The sequence below is a fragment of the Canis aureus genome, chromosome 12 (genome assembly GCF_053574225.1).
Source record: "Canis aureus isolate CA01 chromosome 12, VMU_Caureus_v.1.0, whole genome shotgun sequence".
Classification (NCBI taxonomy): domain Eukaryota; kingdom Metazoa; phylum Chordata; class Mammalia; order Carnivora; family Canidae; genus Canis; species Canis aureus.
This window is the reverse complement of record NC_135622.1, coordinates 10687722-10702937: the sequence shown is the minus strand read 5'-3', so window position 1 is coordinate 10702937 and position 15216 is coordinate 10687722. Positions and strand designations below refer to the sequence as shown.

Sequence of the window (15216 nt, the reverse complement as noted above, 5' to 3'; positions counted from 1 at the left end):
CCTCTCCCCGCGGTGCGGTCGCGCGCCCACCCGGACCCCAGAGTCGTTCCGCTGCCACCAGTCTGCTCTGCGGAGCTCCTCCTCCAAAGTGGCTTACGTTTTTATTTATCCATTTTTGGATTTTTAAATTTTGTTTATTTGACACAGAGAGAGAGCACAGGCAGGGGGAGTAGGAGAGGGCGAGCAGGCTCCACGCCAAGCAGGGAGCCCGACGCGGGGCTCGACCCCAGAACCCCAGGATCACGACCTGCTGAAGGCAGACGCTTAACCGCGCCCCGTGGCTTATCTCGGTGCCTCGCGCTCCTCCGGCACTTTCCCTGGACGTTGGGACGTGACGGAGGCCTCGGTAGCCGGGGAGCCGCGCTCACCGCCCCCGCGAAGCTGGCCCCCAGGTGCCAGGGGAACTGCGCAGGCACCGAGGGGCTGCCAAGGCTTCCTGCAGCGCTTGGAGCAACGGCCGCAGCCCGCCGGCCCCCCGCCCCCCGGAGTCGCCTTCTCCTGCCAGTCACCGTCCTGGGGGAGTAGAACGAAAGCACAGGGCATTGGGGGCAACTGCTACAACGTGCCTGATTACCTGGTGCAGCCGGCCCCGCCCGTGTCACTCCGGTCCAGGCCACATTTTCCTTAAGCCTGCCCCCCCCCACCCCCCCAACACTACCTTCCCCAGAGCTGGGGGTCCTAGCCTTGGGTTTCTCCCTTCTCAATTTCCTCTTTGTTTTCCTCTTCCTCCAACTCAGCTGTGGGCTTTCCTTTACGCTGAGAAGTCGGTCCAGTCGCTCCGCACCGTTGGGCCTCCCCCCAGCACCCCCCACCTCAGCTGCAACAGGCACCTGGACACACCATCCTAGTGCTTAATCTTCTTAAAAAAAAAAAAAAAAAAGGTTTTATTTACTTATTAGAGAAAGAGCATGAGCCGCGGAAGGGGCAGAGAGAGAAGTAGACTCCCCACCGAGCAGGGAGCCAGAATGTGGGGCTCCAGCCCAGGACTCGGGGATCTTGACCTGGGCCCACCTCAGACGTTTAACCCACCGAACCACCCAGGCGCCCCCTAGTCTAGTGGTGGTAAGAATTCTTGATTGGCTTGTCTGTCAAATTTGTCAAAGAACTCCCAGAACCAGCTCCCCACATGCCTTCCCGTCTGTCCCCTTTCAGAGAGAAGCACGACTTGCTCCTGCCCAGCTGTGGGAGGGAAGGGAACTCTGAAGCTCTTCCAGTGAACAGGATATCCTGCTGTCCTAATAAACACCAACCTGTCAGTTGTGAAACAGAGGGGAAATTGCCATATTGTTGCTGTCATCTCCATCATCCTCAAGCCAGGATCCCCAAACTACTCAAGACATCTGAACTATACTGTAAGGATTCATTAGTTCTTAAGTCAGCCAAAAAAAATCTTAAGTTATCTAGGGGCGCCTAGAGCACACAACTCTTGATCTCAGCTCAGGTCTTGATGCAGCACTGTTGAGTTCAAGCCCTGTGTTGGGCTCCATGCTGGGTGTGGAGCCTACCAAAATAAATAAATAAATAAATAACCGTAAATCCTAAAGGTATCTCTATCAGTGAAATGTGGGGGACAAACGTCATGTACCATGAAGTATCCTACCTTAAAACATCCCTACCATCTGTAGATACTGGAACATGAGGCAGGTGCAGTGTATAGCACAAAATGGGAGAAAATCAAGTTTCTGCTCTGCCATGGGCTAGTAGGAACTCAGGCCAACTGAGAAAGTTAGGATAGGGTCAAACTTTTAGACACTAGAGTGCCCCTGAATATTTTTAAACTGAGAAGTGATGTAACAGCAAACGTATGCTGAGCACTTACTAAGCCAGGCCTTGTATTAAGTGCATTACCCCCAATTAATTTAATCTTCTTGCTGTCTCTAAATTCACAAATGAGAAAACAGACACTCAGAGAAGATACGTGACTTGCCCAAGGACACATAGTAAGGAGCAAAACTGGGAGTCCAACTAAAGCTACATCCAAAGCACGACTCTTATCCCGTCATACAGAACAGGATGCAACTTTCAGATAGGCAACCATGCTGTCGTTTGGACCAGCCGGCAGGAGCGGTCAACCATCTCCAGAGCAGGGCTGGGGAAAATTTTGCCCAGTCACGTGGGGCTGAGAAGTATGCCTCAGGTCATGGTCTCTAGCCTTCGAGTAAAGAATGATTCATTAGGTCTTCTTTGGTTGGATGCTCTGCTGACCAAGACTAGCAGAACAGTGCCAGCTTTTTCATTAAGAGAAATGCTGTGCATCAAGCATTTTTTAAAAAATATTTTTTAAAGTAATCTCCACACTCAACATGGGGCTGAAACCCAGAACCCCAGAATTAAGAGTGACACATGCTACCGACTGAGCCAGCCAGCTGTCCCTTCTACAAGCATTTTTAAGAGAGCTTATATGCCTAGCAGACTTCATGAATCAAAAGCGGCTTGAAAAGGTGGACCCGAGTTGGGCAATGGGCCAAAGAGGTTCTATTCATATATTGAGGACTTGCCCCCAAAAGGAGAGTGGATGTGTTTTTCATCCTCTGGCCTGTATTGAGAGCTCCAGTCTTACCTGCTTGTCACTGTAGATAATCATGAACCAGAGCTTTAGAAAGGAGGGCTCATCTAGCCTGCTCATGTGGCATAGGGTTCCTTTCTGGTATTCTGGCTCTAGTTCTTGCCAACCTTGGAACTACACCCCAGGAAACTTAAAAATCCCAGAATGAACTGAGCAAAACACGGATCCTAAACCTGCATACATGGAAACCGCCCCCTGCCTCTTGTGAAAATGTACCTTCATCTTCGCTTATATAAACACTAGGGCAGATTTACACCAAAGGCATAGATGAGGAAATCTTCCACAATGCTCCATTTCCCTTTTTACAATGTTTCCCTGGCAGAAAGAGAGCATTTGGGAGAAAAATTAGGCAAAAGTCATATGCAAGACTTAACATGGTACCATTCTGGATAGCCAGCCAAAAGATAAACAATCACATTTCAACTCCTGGCCAAGCCAGCAGCTGCAAGAAGTTGATAAGGATGCAGCAGAGCACAGGAAAGCACGAGTTAAAGCCTTTGAAAGGTTTGATTTCAAGAAAAGAAAGAAAAGAAAGAAAAGAAAGAAAGAAAGAAAGAAAGAAAGAAAGAAAGAAAGAAAAAAAAGAAAGAAAGAAAGAAAGAAAGAGAAAGAAAGAAAGAAGAAAGAAAGAAAGAAAGAAAGAAAGAAAGAAAGAAAGAAAGAAAGAAAGAAAGAAAAGAAAAGAAAAGAAAAGCACCTCCCTCTGCTTTTTACCCGCTGCAATTTTTTGCATATTCTGTGCAATGTAAGAATTACAGATTGGTTTTCCCTAATAACGAATCACTGCCAGGGTTTCAATCATTCTATCCTTCTCTCTTTGCAGAAGCAGAACTCCTCCGAAACATCCCAGCCTTCGAGTGGTACAGAAAACGTGGACTGGTGTGCAGTGCAGGAAGGCACAGCTCCTGCTCCGTCCGGGGTCCTGGGGAATGCTTGCTGCCAATTCCAGGGTCTGGAAAACTCTCTGTCCTTGGGGAAGGATGGTGTGGTCTTTGTTGCGGAGGCCCTCTGTGGCCAAGAAGGTGGTTCCCCGTTCCTGCTCTGTGTCTCCATCAGCCTCCTGCCCCTTCCTATCACACCTGCCTATCCTTTTTTTTTTTTTTTTAAAGATTTTATTTATTTATTCATGAGAGACACAGTGAGAGAGGCAGAGACACAGGCAGAGGGAAAAGCACGCTCCCTGTGGGGAGCCCGATGCAGGACTAGATCTCAGGATCCTATGATCCCGTCCTGAGCCAGACGCTCGACCGCTGAGCCACCCAGGCATCCCTGTCCTGCCCTGCTCCACTAAAAAGGAAAGCTGGTTCACAAGCTCTGCATTTTGAACCTGCCTGTTGGGCCTCCATGTGTGTGGGGTGTGCTCAGATCTGGAGGCAGCATGGCCTTGACAAGCAGTTGTGTACGTTTATTATGACTCATTTTCAGCAGATGGCAGTAAAGTGTCTTGAGAAAGATTTTTTTTTCCTCAACATTTGTACAAAGGCACTCTTTAGGCTGGGGGCAGGGCAGGGTAATAAAGGCTGCAATCCTGGACCCTTGTGAGCCTCACAGGCCAATGCCAGAGGCAGAACTCCAAGCCCCCCCACCCCCACCCCGCCCCAGGGGGCACAGTTTCACAGAGGAGAAAGGCCAGTTAAGGAAGGGAAGAAAAAGAAATGCAGTGGGCTCCAGTAACTGTAAACAGCCATATTTTCAACATAATTTACTACAGGTCTCTGAAGTGTATATAAAACATTTTAGTGCAACATTTTACAAATAGTTTTCCTTTTAAAAAAACAAACAAAAACAGATCAACAGCTCTCTACATCATGCATGGGTAGTTTTCTTACCCTGTATTTTTTTTTTTTTTCAACAATAAACGCAGAGAAACCATTGTTTGAAAAGAATATGAAAACCTGCTATAGAGACACCCTGATGAGCGAGGGTGTGGTCATATCCATGTCCTGGAATGGGCCTAGCACAGTGTAGTTTTTTCATTAATGCAACATTGTAGCTTGCAGATAGGTCAAGAGAACAGCTGGTGTTCTTCCTCTCCTGGTCCATGGCCTAGAGTTCAGGGAGGCCATGCGCAATGAGATCTCCCAGCAGCTGGAGGGCACCATTACCACTCATCTGACACCAGTTTCCATTGAAATGGCCGAGAAGGTCCTGTGATTTTCATACAAAGCTGAAAAGATCACCCTTTGATGGATACGCATCCCTCAGCCCCAGAGAAAATACATAGGGAAGAAAAAAAAACCCAATTATTAAAATACTGGTTTCGGTTTCTTCCTTTCCAATCTCCTGCAACTGCTTCGCCTATCTAATTCCATGCATTTACCTACTTTTCTATAGCTGAGAGCCAATGCAGAGTCAATTCAAGTTGTTACACCTCCAGTTGCAGCCACCCCTCTGGAATCTTTCCTTTCATGCAGAGCAAAGTAAGCCATCTTCCCTTGTTGACTCAGGCTATACATTGAGGGCCAATTTCCCACAGAACGTCCACATGTCGTAAATGAAGAAATAGGGCAAAGGACTGCCTTTTTCCCTCACTGCTGAGCCAGTGGACTCTGTACCTCCAGAGCGTTGATGCAGCATACGTAATAAATGGGAATGAGCATATCAGGCAACAGGGGAGATGAAGGTGGTGGTGCCTACAACACAGTCTCACTGGAGACTACTGGTATAGGGGGGAGGAAAAAGAGGCAGGTCTACAAAAGCCTGTGGGTCACCTGGCTCTCCCTCAGCTGTGGCACAGCATACCCCCAAACGGATCAGCACCTGCATGGCTTCCCATGGGGTCCGTTCAGTCTCAGGAGAGACAATAAGCTCTCTGGTTAGACTTAGCTCCAGAATCCCTGGTGGATTTTTTGAAACTGGGAATTCCCTTGGAATTTAAGATGCAAGTTCAAGAGGAAAGGAGGTGGTGGGCTCTCAGCCAGGCAAAATATAGGAGCTCCTGGGTGTAAACACTTCTCCCATGGAGCGAGCACAAGGAAACACCTGTAACCCACACAACCACTGTGCCCCGGGGGAGCCAAGCATGTTGCCCCATAGTGTAAAGCAGTAGGGTGACGCTGGCCTTGTTGGGCTTAATGAGCGGGCATTCGAATGAAAAGCCACCATAACAATGAACAATCAAATCACCTAAAACCATAAACAAGATCTAAGAAGGCAAAGGGCAAAAGCCCACACAGGCATGGGATGATTCTGCACTGAGACTGGGTCATTGGAATGGGTTACAACTGGGCTGTGTCTGGACCTCTCCTGGGCAGATAATTCTCATAGCAGTAAGACACAGGGGGAGGGAAATGGTGAGTTAGAAATTGTTACCTTTGAGGAAAATCTGAAACCAGTTATTCCTCGTCTGGTCTCCAAGGTCAGGCTCTGGGAACCAACCTGTCCCACCACAGACCCTTGCAGGAACTTAGGTGGCAGCCCACCCCATGCCCATACGGTATATGGGGTAGCTGCTTTGGCCTTGGTGGTTCAGCTCAGCACTGTCCCCTTTGCAGGCTCACTGGCCACTTTCCCTTAAAAGTTTGGCAAAGCACCTTAAAATAGAAGCCCACCCACTCACAGATCAAGCTCCTACAGAACAGATCAAGCCAACAACTAGCCTTTTTCCCCTTCCTTCACAAATCATTGGCTTTGATCAGTATGAAAGTGAGTAGCTGCTAAAAGCAGCCCTCTGCCCACTTCAGCTGGCAAACGGTGAGCTGTTTGGAGCTTTTGACTTATTCTCCAACAAAGTTGTTGTTGTTGTTTTGGCAAGCTTGGGATGAAGCTATTTTTTTTCCTCCCTGACCAGCTAGTCGGGCACCATCTACTCCTAATGGGGTTATGCAGGATTTCTCCTGTACATACACAATTCTTTGAAGCAAAATTCAACACTTTTATCTTGACTACAAAGTGGTTCCAACAACTCCAGCTGAAGGAAAAGATACAAATTGGGCCCGCACGACGCATCATTTTCAAGTCTCATTAAGAAAGTAAAAAACAAAACAAAACAAACAAACAAAAAAAAACGTTTGGGTGGGTTCTGATCCACAGGCAGTGTTTTCAAGTGTGCAAAAACAGTAAGTCTTGGAAGAGACTCCTTTGCTCCAGAAAGTTCATCCTTCCTTTTGCCATTGGTGGTGTATTAAGAGAAGTTCATCCGTACCGTTACGGATCCAAAAAGGGTAAAACCAAAGGGATCTAAAAAGAGTCCATTACAAAGAATGAGAATCCCTGTAACATCTACCAGAGAATACTATATAAATTGGGAGAGTAGATGTGGCATTTGGAGCTACTTGCTACATTACCAGAAACAAAAACAAGAAGCCTAACTCTGCAGGGTAAGGACAACTGCTCCAAGACGGCCAAGCAACCAAGACTGCCACCTAGAGGCAGTCTGTCTCTGTGACCCATCAGGGACTTTGAACCCTTCTCAAGTCTTGAAAGTTTTCAGCGGCAGGGAAGGCGCTCCAGAGTTTGGGGCCCGCGTCTGCTGTGCGATCACAGAGCAAAAGGCAGGGAGAGTCTCAGCTCCTCCATGGCTGAGGTCCACTGGGGTCCCCTTAGTCTATGGCTCCTGGGTGGATACTGAGCACAGGAGGCTCCAGGCAAGTGGGAGAGTAGTTGAGGTGTGGTTCCTTGATCCATAACAGGGGTACCCCGTTCTTCCCATCCGAGTTCTTGCTTGAGTTCCGGCTCTTGAAGCGCACCAGCAGGATGGTGATGACGAGGATGCCGAAGATGGGGAAAGGGTAGAAGAAGACGAAGTAGAAAAGCGCGTCATTGGAGCAGATGATGGACTGCAGGGTAGAACCTGAAACAGAGGCATGACAGTGAGGGCTCTGTTCCCAGAAGACCTCACCCAGCCCACCCTGTCTTTCCCCTGATGCTGCCCAAGGGAGGGAAGAGCACCCTCCCCGATCATAGCCTCATTCTCACAGCAGTGCCTCTTCCAGTTCATAGCTGGAGACTCATTTCCCACTGGGAGCTAGTACTGCTGCTTGGAGAGCCATGTAATAAAATGTAGTTTGTTGACTGTGGGCCCAATTGCATCTAGATGGGGAAGCTGACTCCGCTTGGGTCTGTGACTCCTGCCTGGTGACATCTGACATGTCCTTTTGCACTTGCTTCTGCTCCAAATGTCCTTCTTTGGGATGTCACATATACTCTCCCTCCCAGCTTCTGAGAGCAGTTTTACCGGAAGTGATGCTTACTTGCTTAATGTTATCAGTTGAAATGCCATCACAGGCTATTTACAAATGTCCACAGTGTGTCTGTGGTTGCATAGAATTCAGTGCTACTTATTCCTGGATATGCAAGAGAATGAAACTCACCCCCTGCCCACCCACCCCATACCCAGTCGAGGTCTGCTCTGGTGTAGACCTTAGCAGGGGCCCATTTTCTCTGGAAAAATAAGGCTGCTGGGTGACCTCTGTGTTCTACAAAGCTTATTAATAAATAAGGATATCCACAGTGGGCAGATAAATTGTGGTCTGAACACCCTTGCTTGCACTTTTGGGTTATTCAGTAGATTGTTGGGGGGGGGGGGCGAGTGTCTGAGTAGGATATAGGCTATTCTCTACTTTCCTTTCTACTGCATAGCTGTTGCTCACTATTCTTAAGAAAATTCAACATGCACTTATTAGATTTCCAAAATATATAAAATTGCTGATAGTCACTCACTTTTGACTTACAAAGCCTCAATTTCATATGGTTCCATCTACTAAATAGGAGGTAGTCAAAGAAAAGAAAAAGCTGACAAAACTAAAAGACTCAAATCAAAATTACCTGGTAAAATGTTTTGGCTGAAACAGAAAATAAGTTACAATTTCTAGCAGATTTTGTTATTTCTGCATTTAAGCCGATTCTACTATTACAAATGCCATCTTCAGTTTGCTCGATCCCACACTTTGACAGAAGGGCAACTAAAAGAGTGCCTTGTTGGAACGAATTATTCAGGTCAGTGATTATTTCTTCCAGTCTCTGGCCACAGAGTCCCTTGATCTGATGAGAAGTCTGAGCTTGGGACCTCTCTGGAGCAGCAGCTGGTGGGGGGCAGTGCCCTGCAGCATCACTGGTCTTCCTAGACAACCATGCAAAATCCACCTAAACCTCTAAGTCGCCCTCCAAAATGCACATATGAGCCCGGAATATGGGAGGAAACAGAGCAGTGATGTGCTTGGGCTCCTTTTTTTTGTTTCCTTCTTAGGAGTCTAAAATACGCTAACTGGCTAAAGGGCAACTAGGTGGGATATTCTAGAGAGTGACACAGTAACACCTACCAATATACTTGGGTAATGAGATCTCACTAGCATAGAATCTGGTGGAACCTCAAATTGATTATGAAGATCACATGGTATGTTATCACTTTAACTCCTATCCTCAAGTGTCAACGTATGAATTGGTACATCAAAGCCAAAATGCCCATGACAGGTGGGGAAAATGTGTCTTAACCCATACTCCATGTCTGATCTTATTCTTCCAGACTATTGGAACCAACAGTTGGAACCAACAGGGACATCCTTCCCCTGTAACTTGGGAAAACTCACTTGTGTCCAGGACTCGGATGCCGATGGGGGCCGACTCCTCTTCCGTCAGCCGGTACCACTCCTTCTGAGGGCTGGGCAGCCACTCCTCCACACGGCAGGAGTAGTTGCCTGTATCCCGGGGGCTCGCCTGCAGCACTGTGAGCCGGTAGAGCAAGGGGGAGAGCCTCTGAAAGCGAAGCCTGCCCTCCCAGGGGCTGCCTTCTGGGCCAAAGACTGCATCCGGGCCCACGCTCAGCAGGGCCATCCGCTCCGTTGGGTCCTCCTCTTCTTCCTCATCCCCTTCCTCCTCCTGCTCTCCCAGGCCCAGGCCGTCCCTTTCTCCTCCAGCTCTAGTCCTCAGAGAGTACCAGGCCACAGCAAAGCGGGAGTCCTGACTTGACCGAGAAACAATGCTACAGTCCAGCTGGAAAGCTGCTTTCTCGGACACTGTGGCATTGGGGACCACTGTGTCCACCTGCAGGGCAGCATCTGGGGGAGACGAAGGGCAAAAAAAGGAAGAAGAGGTGTTTTTCATTCCTTTGCTCCAAATAACCTGAATGTCCATCTCCCAACACATGATAGTTACATAGTAATATATGACACATACACAGTGAAAGGAGTAAGGGGGTGGGTGCTGTGTGCAGGGAGGTGTGGAAGAGGAGTTGAGAAAGAACACTGTGTACCCTAAAGTCACTGTATGCAGAAAAAAATGTATTTTATTTGGACCCATGTATCTGTTTATATGTGCATGAAATTTCTGCAGAAAGCTGGTGCCATGGCTCCTTATGAGAAGGGCCATTTATTTTCACTGTAACCTCTTGCAGTGGCTGACATCTATCTGGAACTTCAGAATGTGACCTTAATTGGAAATAGGGCCTTTGCAGATGTAATGGACTCCTACTGGATTTAGGGTGGGCCCCAACCCAATGCCTGGTGTCCTGATGAGAAGACAAGGGGATGCACAGAGAGAAGGATGAGTGGATACAGAGGCAGAGACTGAAGCAATGCAGCCACAAGCCAAGGGGATGCTTGGGGTCATGAGAAGCTGGAGGAGGTAAGGAAGGATTCTTCCCTAGAAGCTTTAGGGGAGCCTGGCACTGCTGACAGCTTGCTTCTAGACTTCTAGCCTCCAGAACCATCAGAGAATAAATTGTTGTTTTAAGCTACCAAGTTTGTGCTAATTTGTGATGGCAGCCCCAGGAAACTAATTCACTCCTCAGCAGCTTTTGAGCTTAAACTGTGTGTATGTGGACTGTTACCTATGCCACAGTGAATCTGAGGAGGTAAGTATTCTCCAAGGACTGAAGCCCAAGAACAGGAAACAATCCTGAAAGGGCCCCTCACCTTGAGCACAGAACCCCCCAGAAAGGGGACACAGACAGCATCCTCCCAACTGAAATGGGAGACACAAAACAGCCAGCGAGAGGTACCCAAGCAGGTGAGTCACAGTCACAGACATCACCAGGGAGCCATAATCTGTTCCTTTGTTTTGCTGCTGCCTTTCTTTTTTTTTCTTTTTCTTTTTTTTTTTTTTGGCTCACTGAGGTAGGTACTAGAAAAATAATTCATTCCCTACCTCCTAAATGGCCTGTTTGGTTCTGTTTATGAAATGCTCATGAAAGATGCCAACACAACAGCAACAAAAGTAGTGATACCAAATCAGATTCTGCTTGGATGGAGACCAAACAGGAGCATCTCCCAAGTATTGTCCGGGTTTTCAATGAATTGGCTTAATGTTGTTCACAGGTGCACATAAAGCTGGAGGTCCCCCCACCTTTGTGGGGGCTTTGCCAAGGCCCCTCCACACTCCCCCATGGCCCATCTAGAATCTCAGTGTGCACTGCTGGTACAGGAAGGCTCAGGTTCTGGCTACAAGTGGCAGGAATGGCGCCTGGGCCAGGTTGCCATGGCAGAGAACATGCTGGAGGGCAAGGTGGCAGGCCACAGGATATCCAGTCATAGGCAACCCACACTCCTTGACTCATTGGCTTATCCTTCCAGAGAGCACGGCTGACTGTAACCTCAGAGCCATCAGAGAGAAACACTGCCAATCAAGGGGCAGTCTAGGGCACCTTGGCCCTGCAGAGTCTGTCACACTAGTGTCCTAAAGCTCCCAGCAGCAGGCCAACAAGACGCAATGCACTCAAAATGGCAAGATGATCAGAGACCACAGACATTTAGTTCCTCAGAGGGGCCTCTTCCCCATCAACTCTCCCTTTGTTTTCTTCTCATCTGAATGCTTACAATCTAAAGATTTGTTTATTTGAGAGAGAGTGAGAGTGAGAGCATGAGCAGAAGGGGCAGAGGGAGAGAGAATCTCCAGCAGACGTGGCACAGAGCGCAGAGCCCGACCTGGGGCTTGATCTAGCAACCCTGAGATCATGACCTGGGCTGAAACCAAGGGTCAGCGCTTAACTGACTGCATCACCTGGGTGCCCCTGATGCTTATAATTTAAGCATTTAAATTTAAATTTCCTGGCCCCTTCCAGTGCCTTGTCTGCAGTAATGACTCAATACGAGGTTTTTTTTTTAATGAAACTAATGTCCACCGGCCCACACCCCCTCCTTCCCTTTAACACATCTAATTTGGTTGCCCATGTCTGTCCTCTTCTAGAATTGACCAAACCATGTCCCTATGCAGACTTTAGCACTATTTCCTGTTTCAAGGATAAGCCGTAAAAAGAGGTTTGCCTCTGCCTCTCCCCTGTACGTTACGCTGGAATGCAGCTGGCACTCCATACGTATCTGTCTGCCCCTGAGCCCCGGGGTTGGGATGTGCAAATGGGTGGGTGTTGGGGGAGGAGAGTGTTCAGCTGCCACCTCTCTACAATTTTGCCTCAGGGGGAAGACATGCAGCAGTTTCTAGCCCCAGTAAAAAGAAAAAAAAAACAAAAGCTCATGGGAAATGAGTAACTCAATGCAGAGGTGATTTCCCGTCCAGCTTAGGCAAGACACAGAGCAGTGAGATAATGCCCCTTTCCTGTAACAAAGGGTGTATTCACTCCTGAAGCGTGTTCCATGACGCATGGGGTCAGCACAGCTGGGTCCCGCCAACAAAAGAGAGCCACTCTAGTGAGATGTGGAAATGTGACAAATGCTTCCAACAGACCACACATAGGAACACTGGGATGTGCAGAAAGCAAACAAGACAAAGCATTCCCACCGACACAGGCCACAGGTTCATTTCTGCTCCCTGTCCTCTGGGGGACTGCTGCCGTTTTGCTATGACTGGGATGAATGAGGCTGTGATGCTGCAGAGGACCAGGAGCCTGGCTTCCCTCTGCTTTCGTCTTGTGTTGAAATGCATGACCATAATTACACTGAGTGATTATGTGCATATACATACATTAGAAACAGCAACAAGGACAAGAGAGGCCACACGGAACAGTCATTGGTACCACTAATGTTATTAGAAAGTGAAAGACTGAATCTCATCTTTTTCTATTTAGGGCGTGCTACTTCTATTTAAAGCATGCGAATCGATTCTTTTCCACTGAAAATACATATGCTTAATTTTTTGAAACCACATGGCCACTGTATCAAGACTTTTGCATATCCACCACCCTCTGAATCAGAATGCACTGTTTAAAAAAAAAATATTCTCTGTTCTAAAAGAATTAATTGAAAAATGCTATTCTGGTTAAGAAACAGAATCACTCTAGGCCAAAGCCAGATGTACAATTTTCCATTTACTAGGGGGGAAAAAAGTTGAGGCAATTCTGAGTGCAGATGCAAAATATAAGTGCTCGTATATTTAGCTGCAAACACTGTATGAACACAATTTTGTGCAGCGCACAACACATGACATTTGCAGGGGGAAATACCCGAAGCAGTAGGGGCCTGGGGACATGAACACTCACCTGGCCGCATGACAGTAACAGCCATCTGCCCAGCTGTGTCTTCTGCCCGCTTGTACCACACGCCGCTGGGGCTGGGCAGCCACTCCTCCACCCGGCAGCTGTAGGTGCCACTGTCCTGCACCGCCACGTTCTGGATGAAGAGCCGGTACACGCCTGACGAAGGACTCTCCAAGTGCAGCCGCCCCTTCAGGTTGTTCTTGGCCGCCTGCTCTCCATAGTGGAAGGTGGCCTCGCGGCTCAGGAGGGCCACGGTCTCCCTCTCCGGGTGGTTGGGCTTCCACACAAACCACTCCACCACAAGCTGGGAGGCTGTGCTGGTACGGTTTAGCACCACGCACTCCAGCTGCACCTGCTGTGTCTCCAGGACCGACAGATTCCCCTGTGCCTGGCTGAGCTTCAGGCGGCTGTCTAGAAAGGCAAGGAAAGACATACGAGCTGCAAGGAGCGACAGGTGACGGGCGTGCACGCGCAGTGTGTGCCTTCCCCACACCAAAGGGCGGAGGCACACACTCGGTTAGCAGAAACATTTCCCAGGTGTGGTGCCTGGCACGTTCAGAGCCCCTTGATCACGCATCCGAGTGCATGGACTACAAGCAGCTCACGGTAACAGCCGTCCCCCAATTTATAGCTCATCAGTTCAGGTGCATAGGAGAGGACAAGCATGAAGTATAGATGACTCCACATCTAAATGACAGCAGCTGGAACACCTGGGTGGCTCAGCCAGTTGAGTGCCTGCCTTCGGCCCAGGGTGTGATCCTAGAGTCCTGGGATCAAGTCCCACATTGGGCTCCCTGCATGGAGCCTGCTTCTCCCTCTGCCTCTCCCTCTGTCTCTGCCTCTCTCTCTCTCTCTCTTTCTCTCATGAATGAATGAATGAATGAATGAATGAATAAATAAATAAATAAATAAATAAATAAATAGGATCTTTAAAAAAATATAAAAATAAAAAAAATAAATGGCAGCAGCCCATGAGCATATGGCTAGGAGGGGCCAGGCAGGAAAGGGCATGATGAGACCCGCCCCCGCCCCCCTCTCCCAAATCTTGAAAATTGACAGTGTGATGGCTAGAATATGCTGGACCATCCACCACGAAAGACCTGCAGAAGCGACAGTTAAGTGTGTTCCTGAGCTGCCCTTACAAACTGCAGTTCTTACTTTGTCGGGTTCTCTCTCAAGTTGGGAACAGGACTGATCTGATTTCAGTAAAGAAAAGCCTGATACTGATGGAACCGGTGACTTGAAAACTCAGCCAGTCAGATTCTCCTCCCGAGAAAAAGTGTCACTAATGATGGCACACTCTGATGACACATCTGTAATTTCATAAAAGGTCCTGATGAGTGTATCTGGACCACGGGGATCAAAACCCTACAAAACAGTAAAAGTACAGAAGCACATGGGCAAGGATACCTCCGGAGTGACACCTGAGGAGGGGGAGGGCCATGCATGATCACTTTTTTACACCCCAAAACTGTCAGAATATTTTACCATGCAATGCAGTAAATTCTGTAATTAAAAGGTCTAAAAGAAATAAAATAACAGAAAAAAAGGGGTGCCTGGGTGGCTCAGTCAGTAAAGCCACCCACTCTAACTAGGGTGCTATTTTAGTTAAAATGAGCTAGGAACACCTCTCTGAGGAAGAATGAGATAAATGAATATCTATGGTCAACATGTTCCAGGCTGAGAACCTGCTGGTACAGGCCAGTCAGTAAAGCCACCCACTCTTGGTTTTGGCTCAGGTCATGATCTCAGGGTCATGAGATCGAGCCCCACGTCGGGCACCCCGCTCAGTGCAGAGTCTTGCTTATGATTCTCTCTCCCTCTCCCTCTGCCCCTCCTCTCATTCCTTCTCTCTGTCTCTTTCAAATAAATAAAATCTTTTAAAAATTAACAGAAAAAGTATTTTAAATAACCAGTCACCCAAAACACACATATACATATACACGTGTGTACATGTGTCTGTGTATGAAGATATTAACTCTAGTTGTCTCTGGGTTGAAAGATTATTTTCTTCCTTTTTCGTGTGTTTTCCAAAAGCTCTATAAGCATATGCTTTCTCATCAGGAAAAGGAGAGGGGTGGTATGTAGAGAAAAAGAACTAGAAGCAGGAGAAGAAGAAAAACAACAAAGAAATGAAAAAAAGTCTCCACTGAGAAGGAGGGCTGTGTTGTTTTAATCAGTGTCCTGTGAGTTTGCTGTTTATAGCGTTAGCATTCCCACAGAGATCTTACTACATGTGTTTTGACAAATACTCGTGCAGCCCTGTGCGTTGGCCCAGTTAGCTCAC

The 15216-nt window shown here is 47.9% G+C and overlaps 1 protein-coding gene and 1 long non-coding RNA gene across 6 annotated transcripts in view; one reads left to right on the top strand and one right to left on the bottom strand.

Moving 5' to 3' along the window:
- The first annotated feature begins 664 nt into the window (after window positions 1-664).
- On the top strand, window positions 665-4042 carry LOC144280556 (uncharacterized). The gene is made up of 3 exons (XR_013348971.1): window positions 665-1062; window positions 1153-1352; window positions 3390-4042. It is a non-coding gene; the product is annotated as an uncharacterized LOC144280556 (long non-coding RNA).
- Window positions 4043-4253: 211 nt separating this feature from the next.
- The window catches only part of IGSF3 (immunoglobulin superfamily member 3), a 91434-nt gene continuing 80471 nt past the window's right edge, over window positions 4254-15216 (bottom strand). For all 5 annotated transcript variants that reach the window (XM_077842710.1, XM_077842712.1, XM_077842713.1 and 2 more), the window contains 3 exons: window positions 12933-13340; window positions 9094-9561; window positions 4254-7358 (listed from right to left, as the gene is read on the bottom strand). In XM_077842710.1, coding sequence (XP_077698836.1) covers window positions 7108-7358; window positions 9094-9561; window positions 12933-13340 — 1127 coding nt within the window. In that variant the 3' untranslated portion in view covers window positions 4254-7107. The remainder of the gene's footprint in view (window positions 7359-9093; window positions 9562-12932; window positions 13341-15216) is intronic.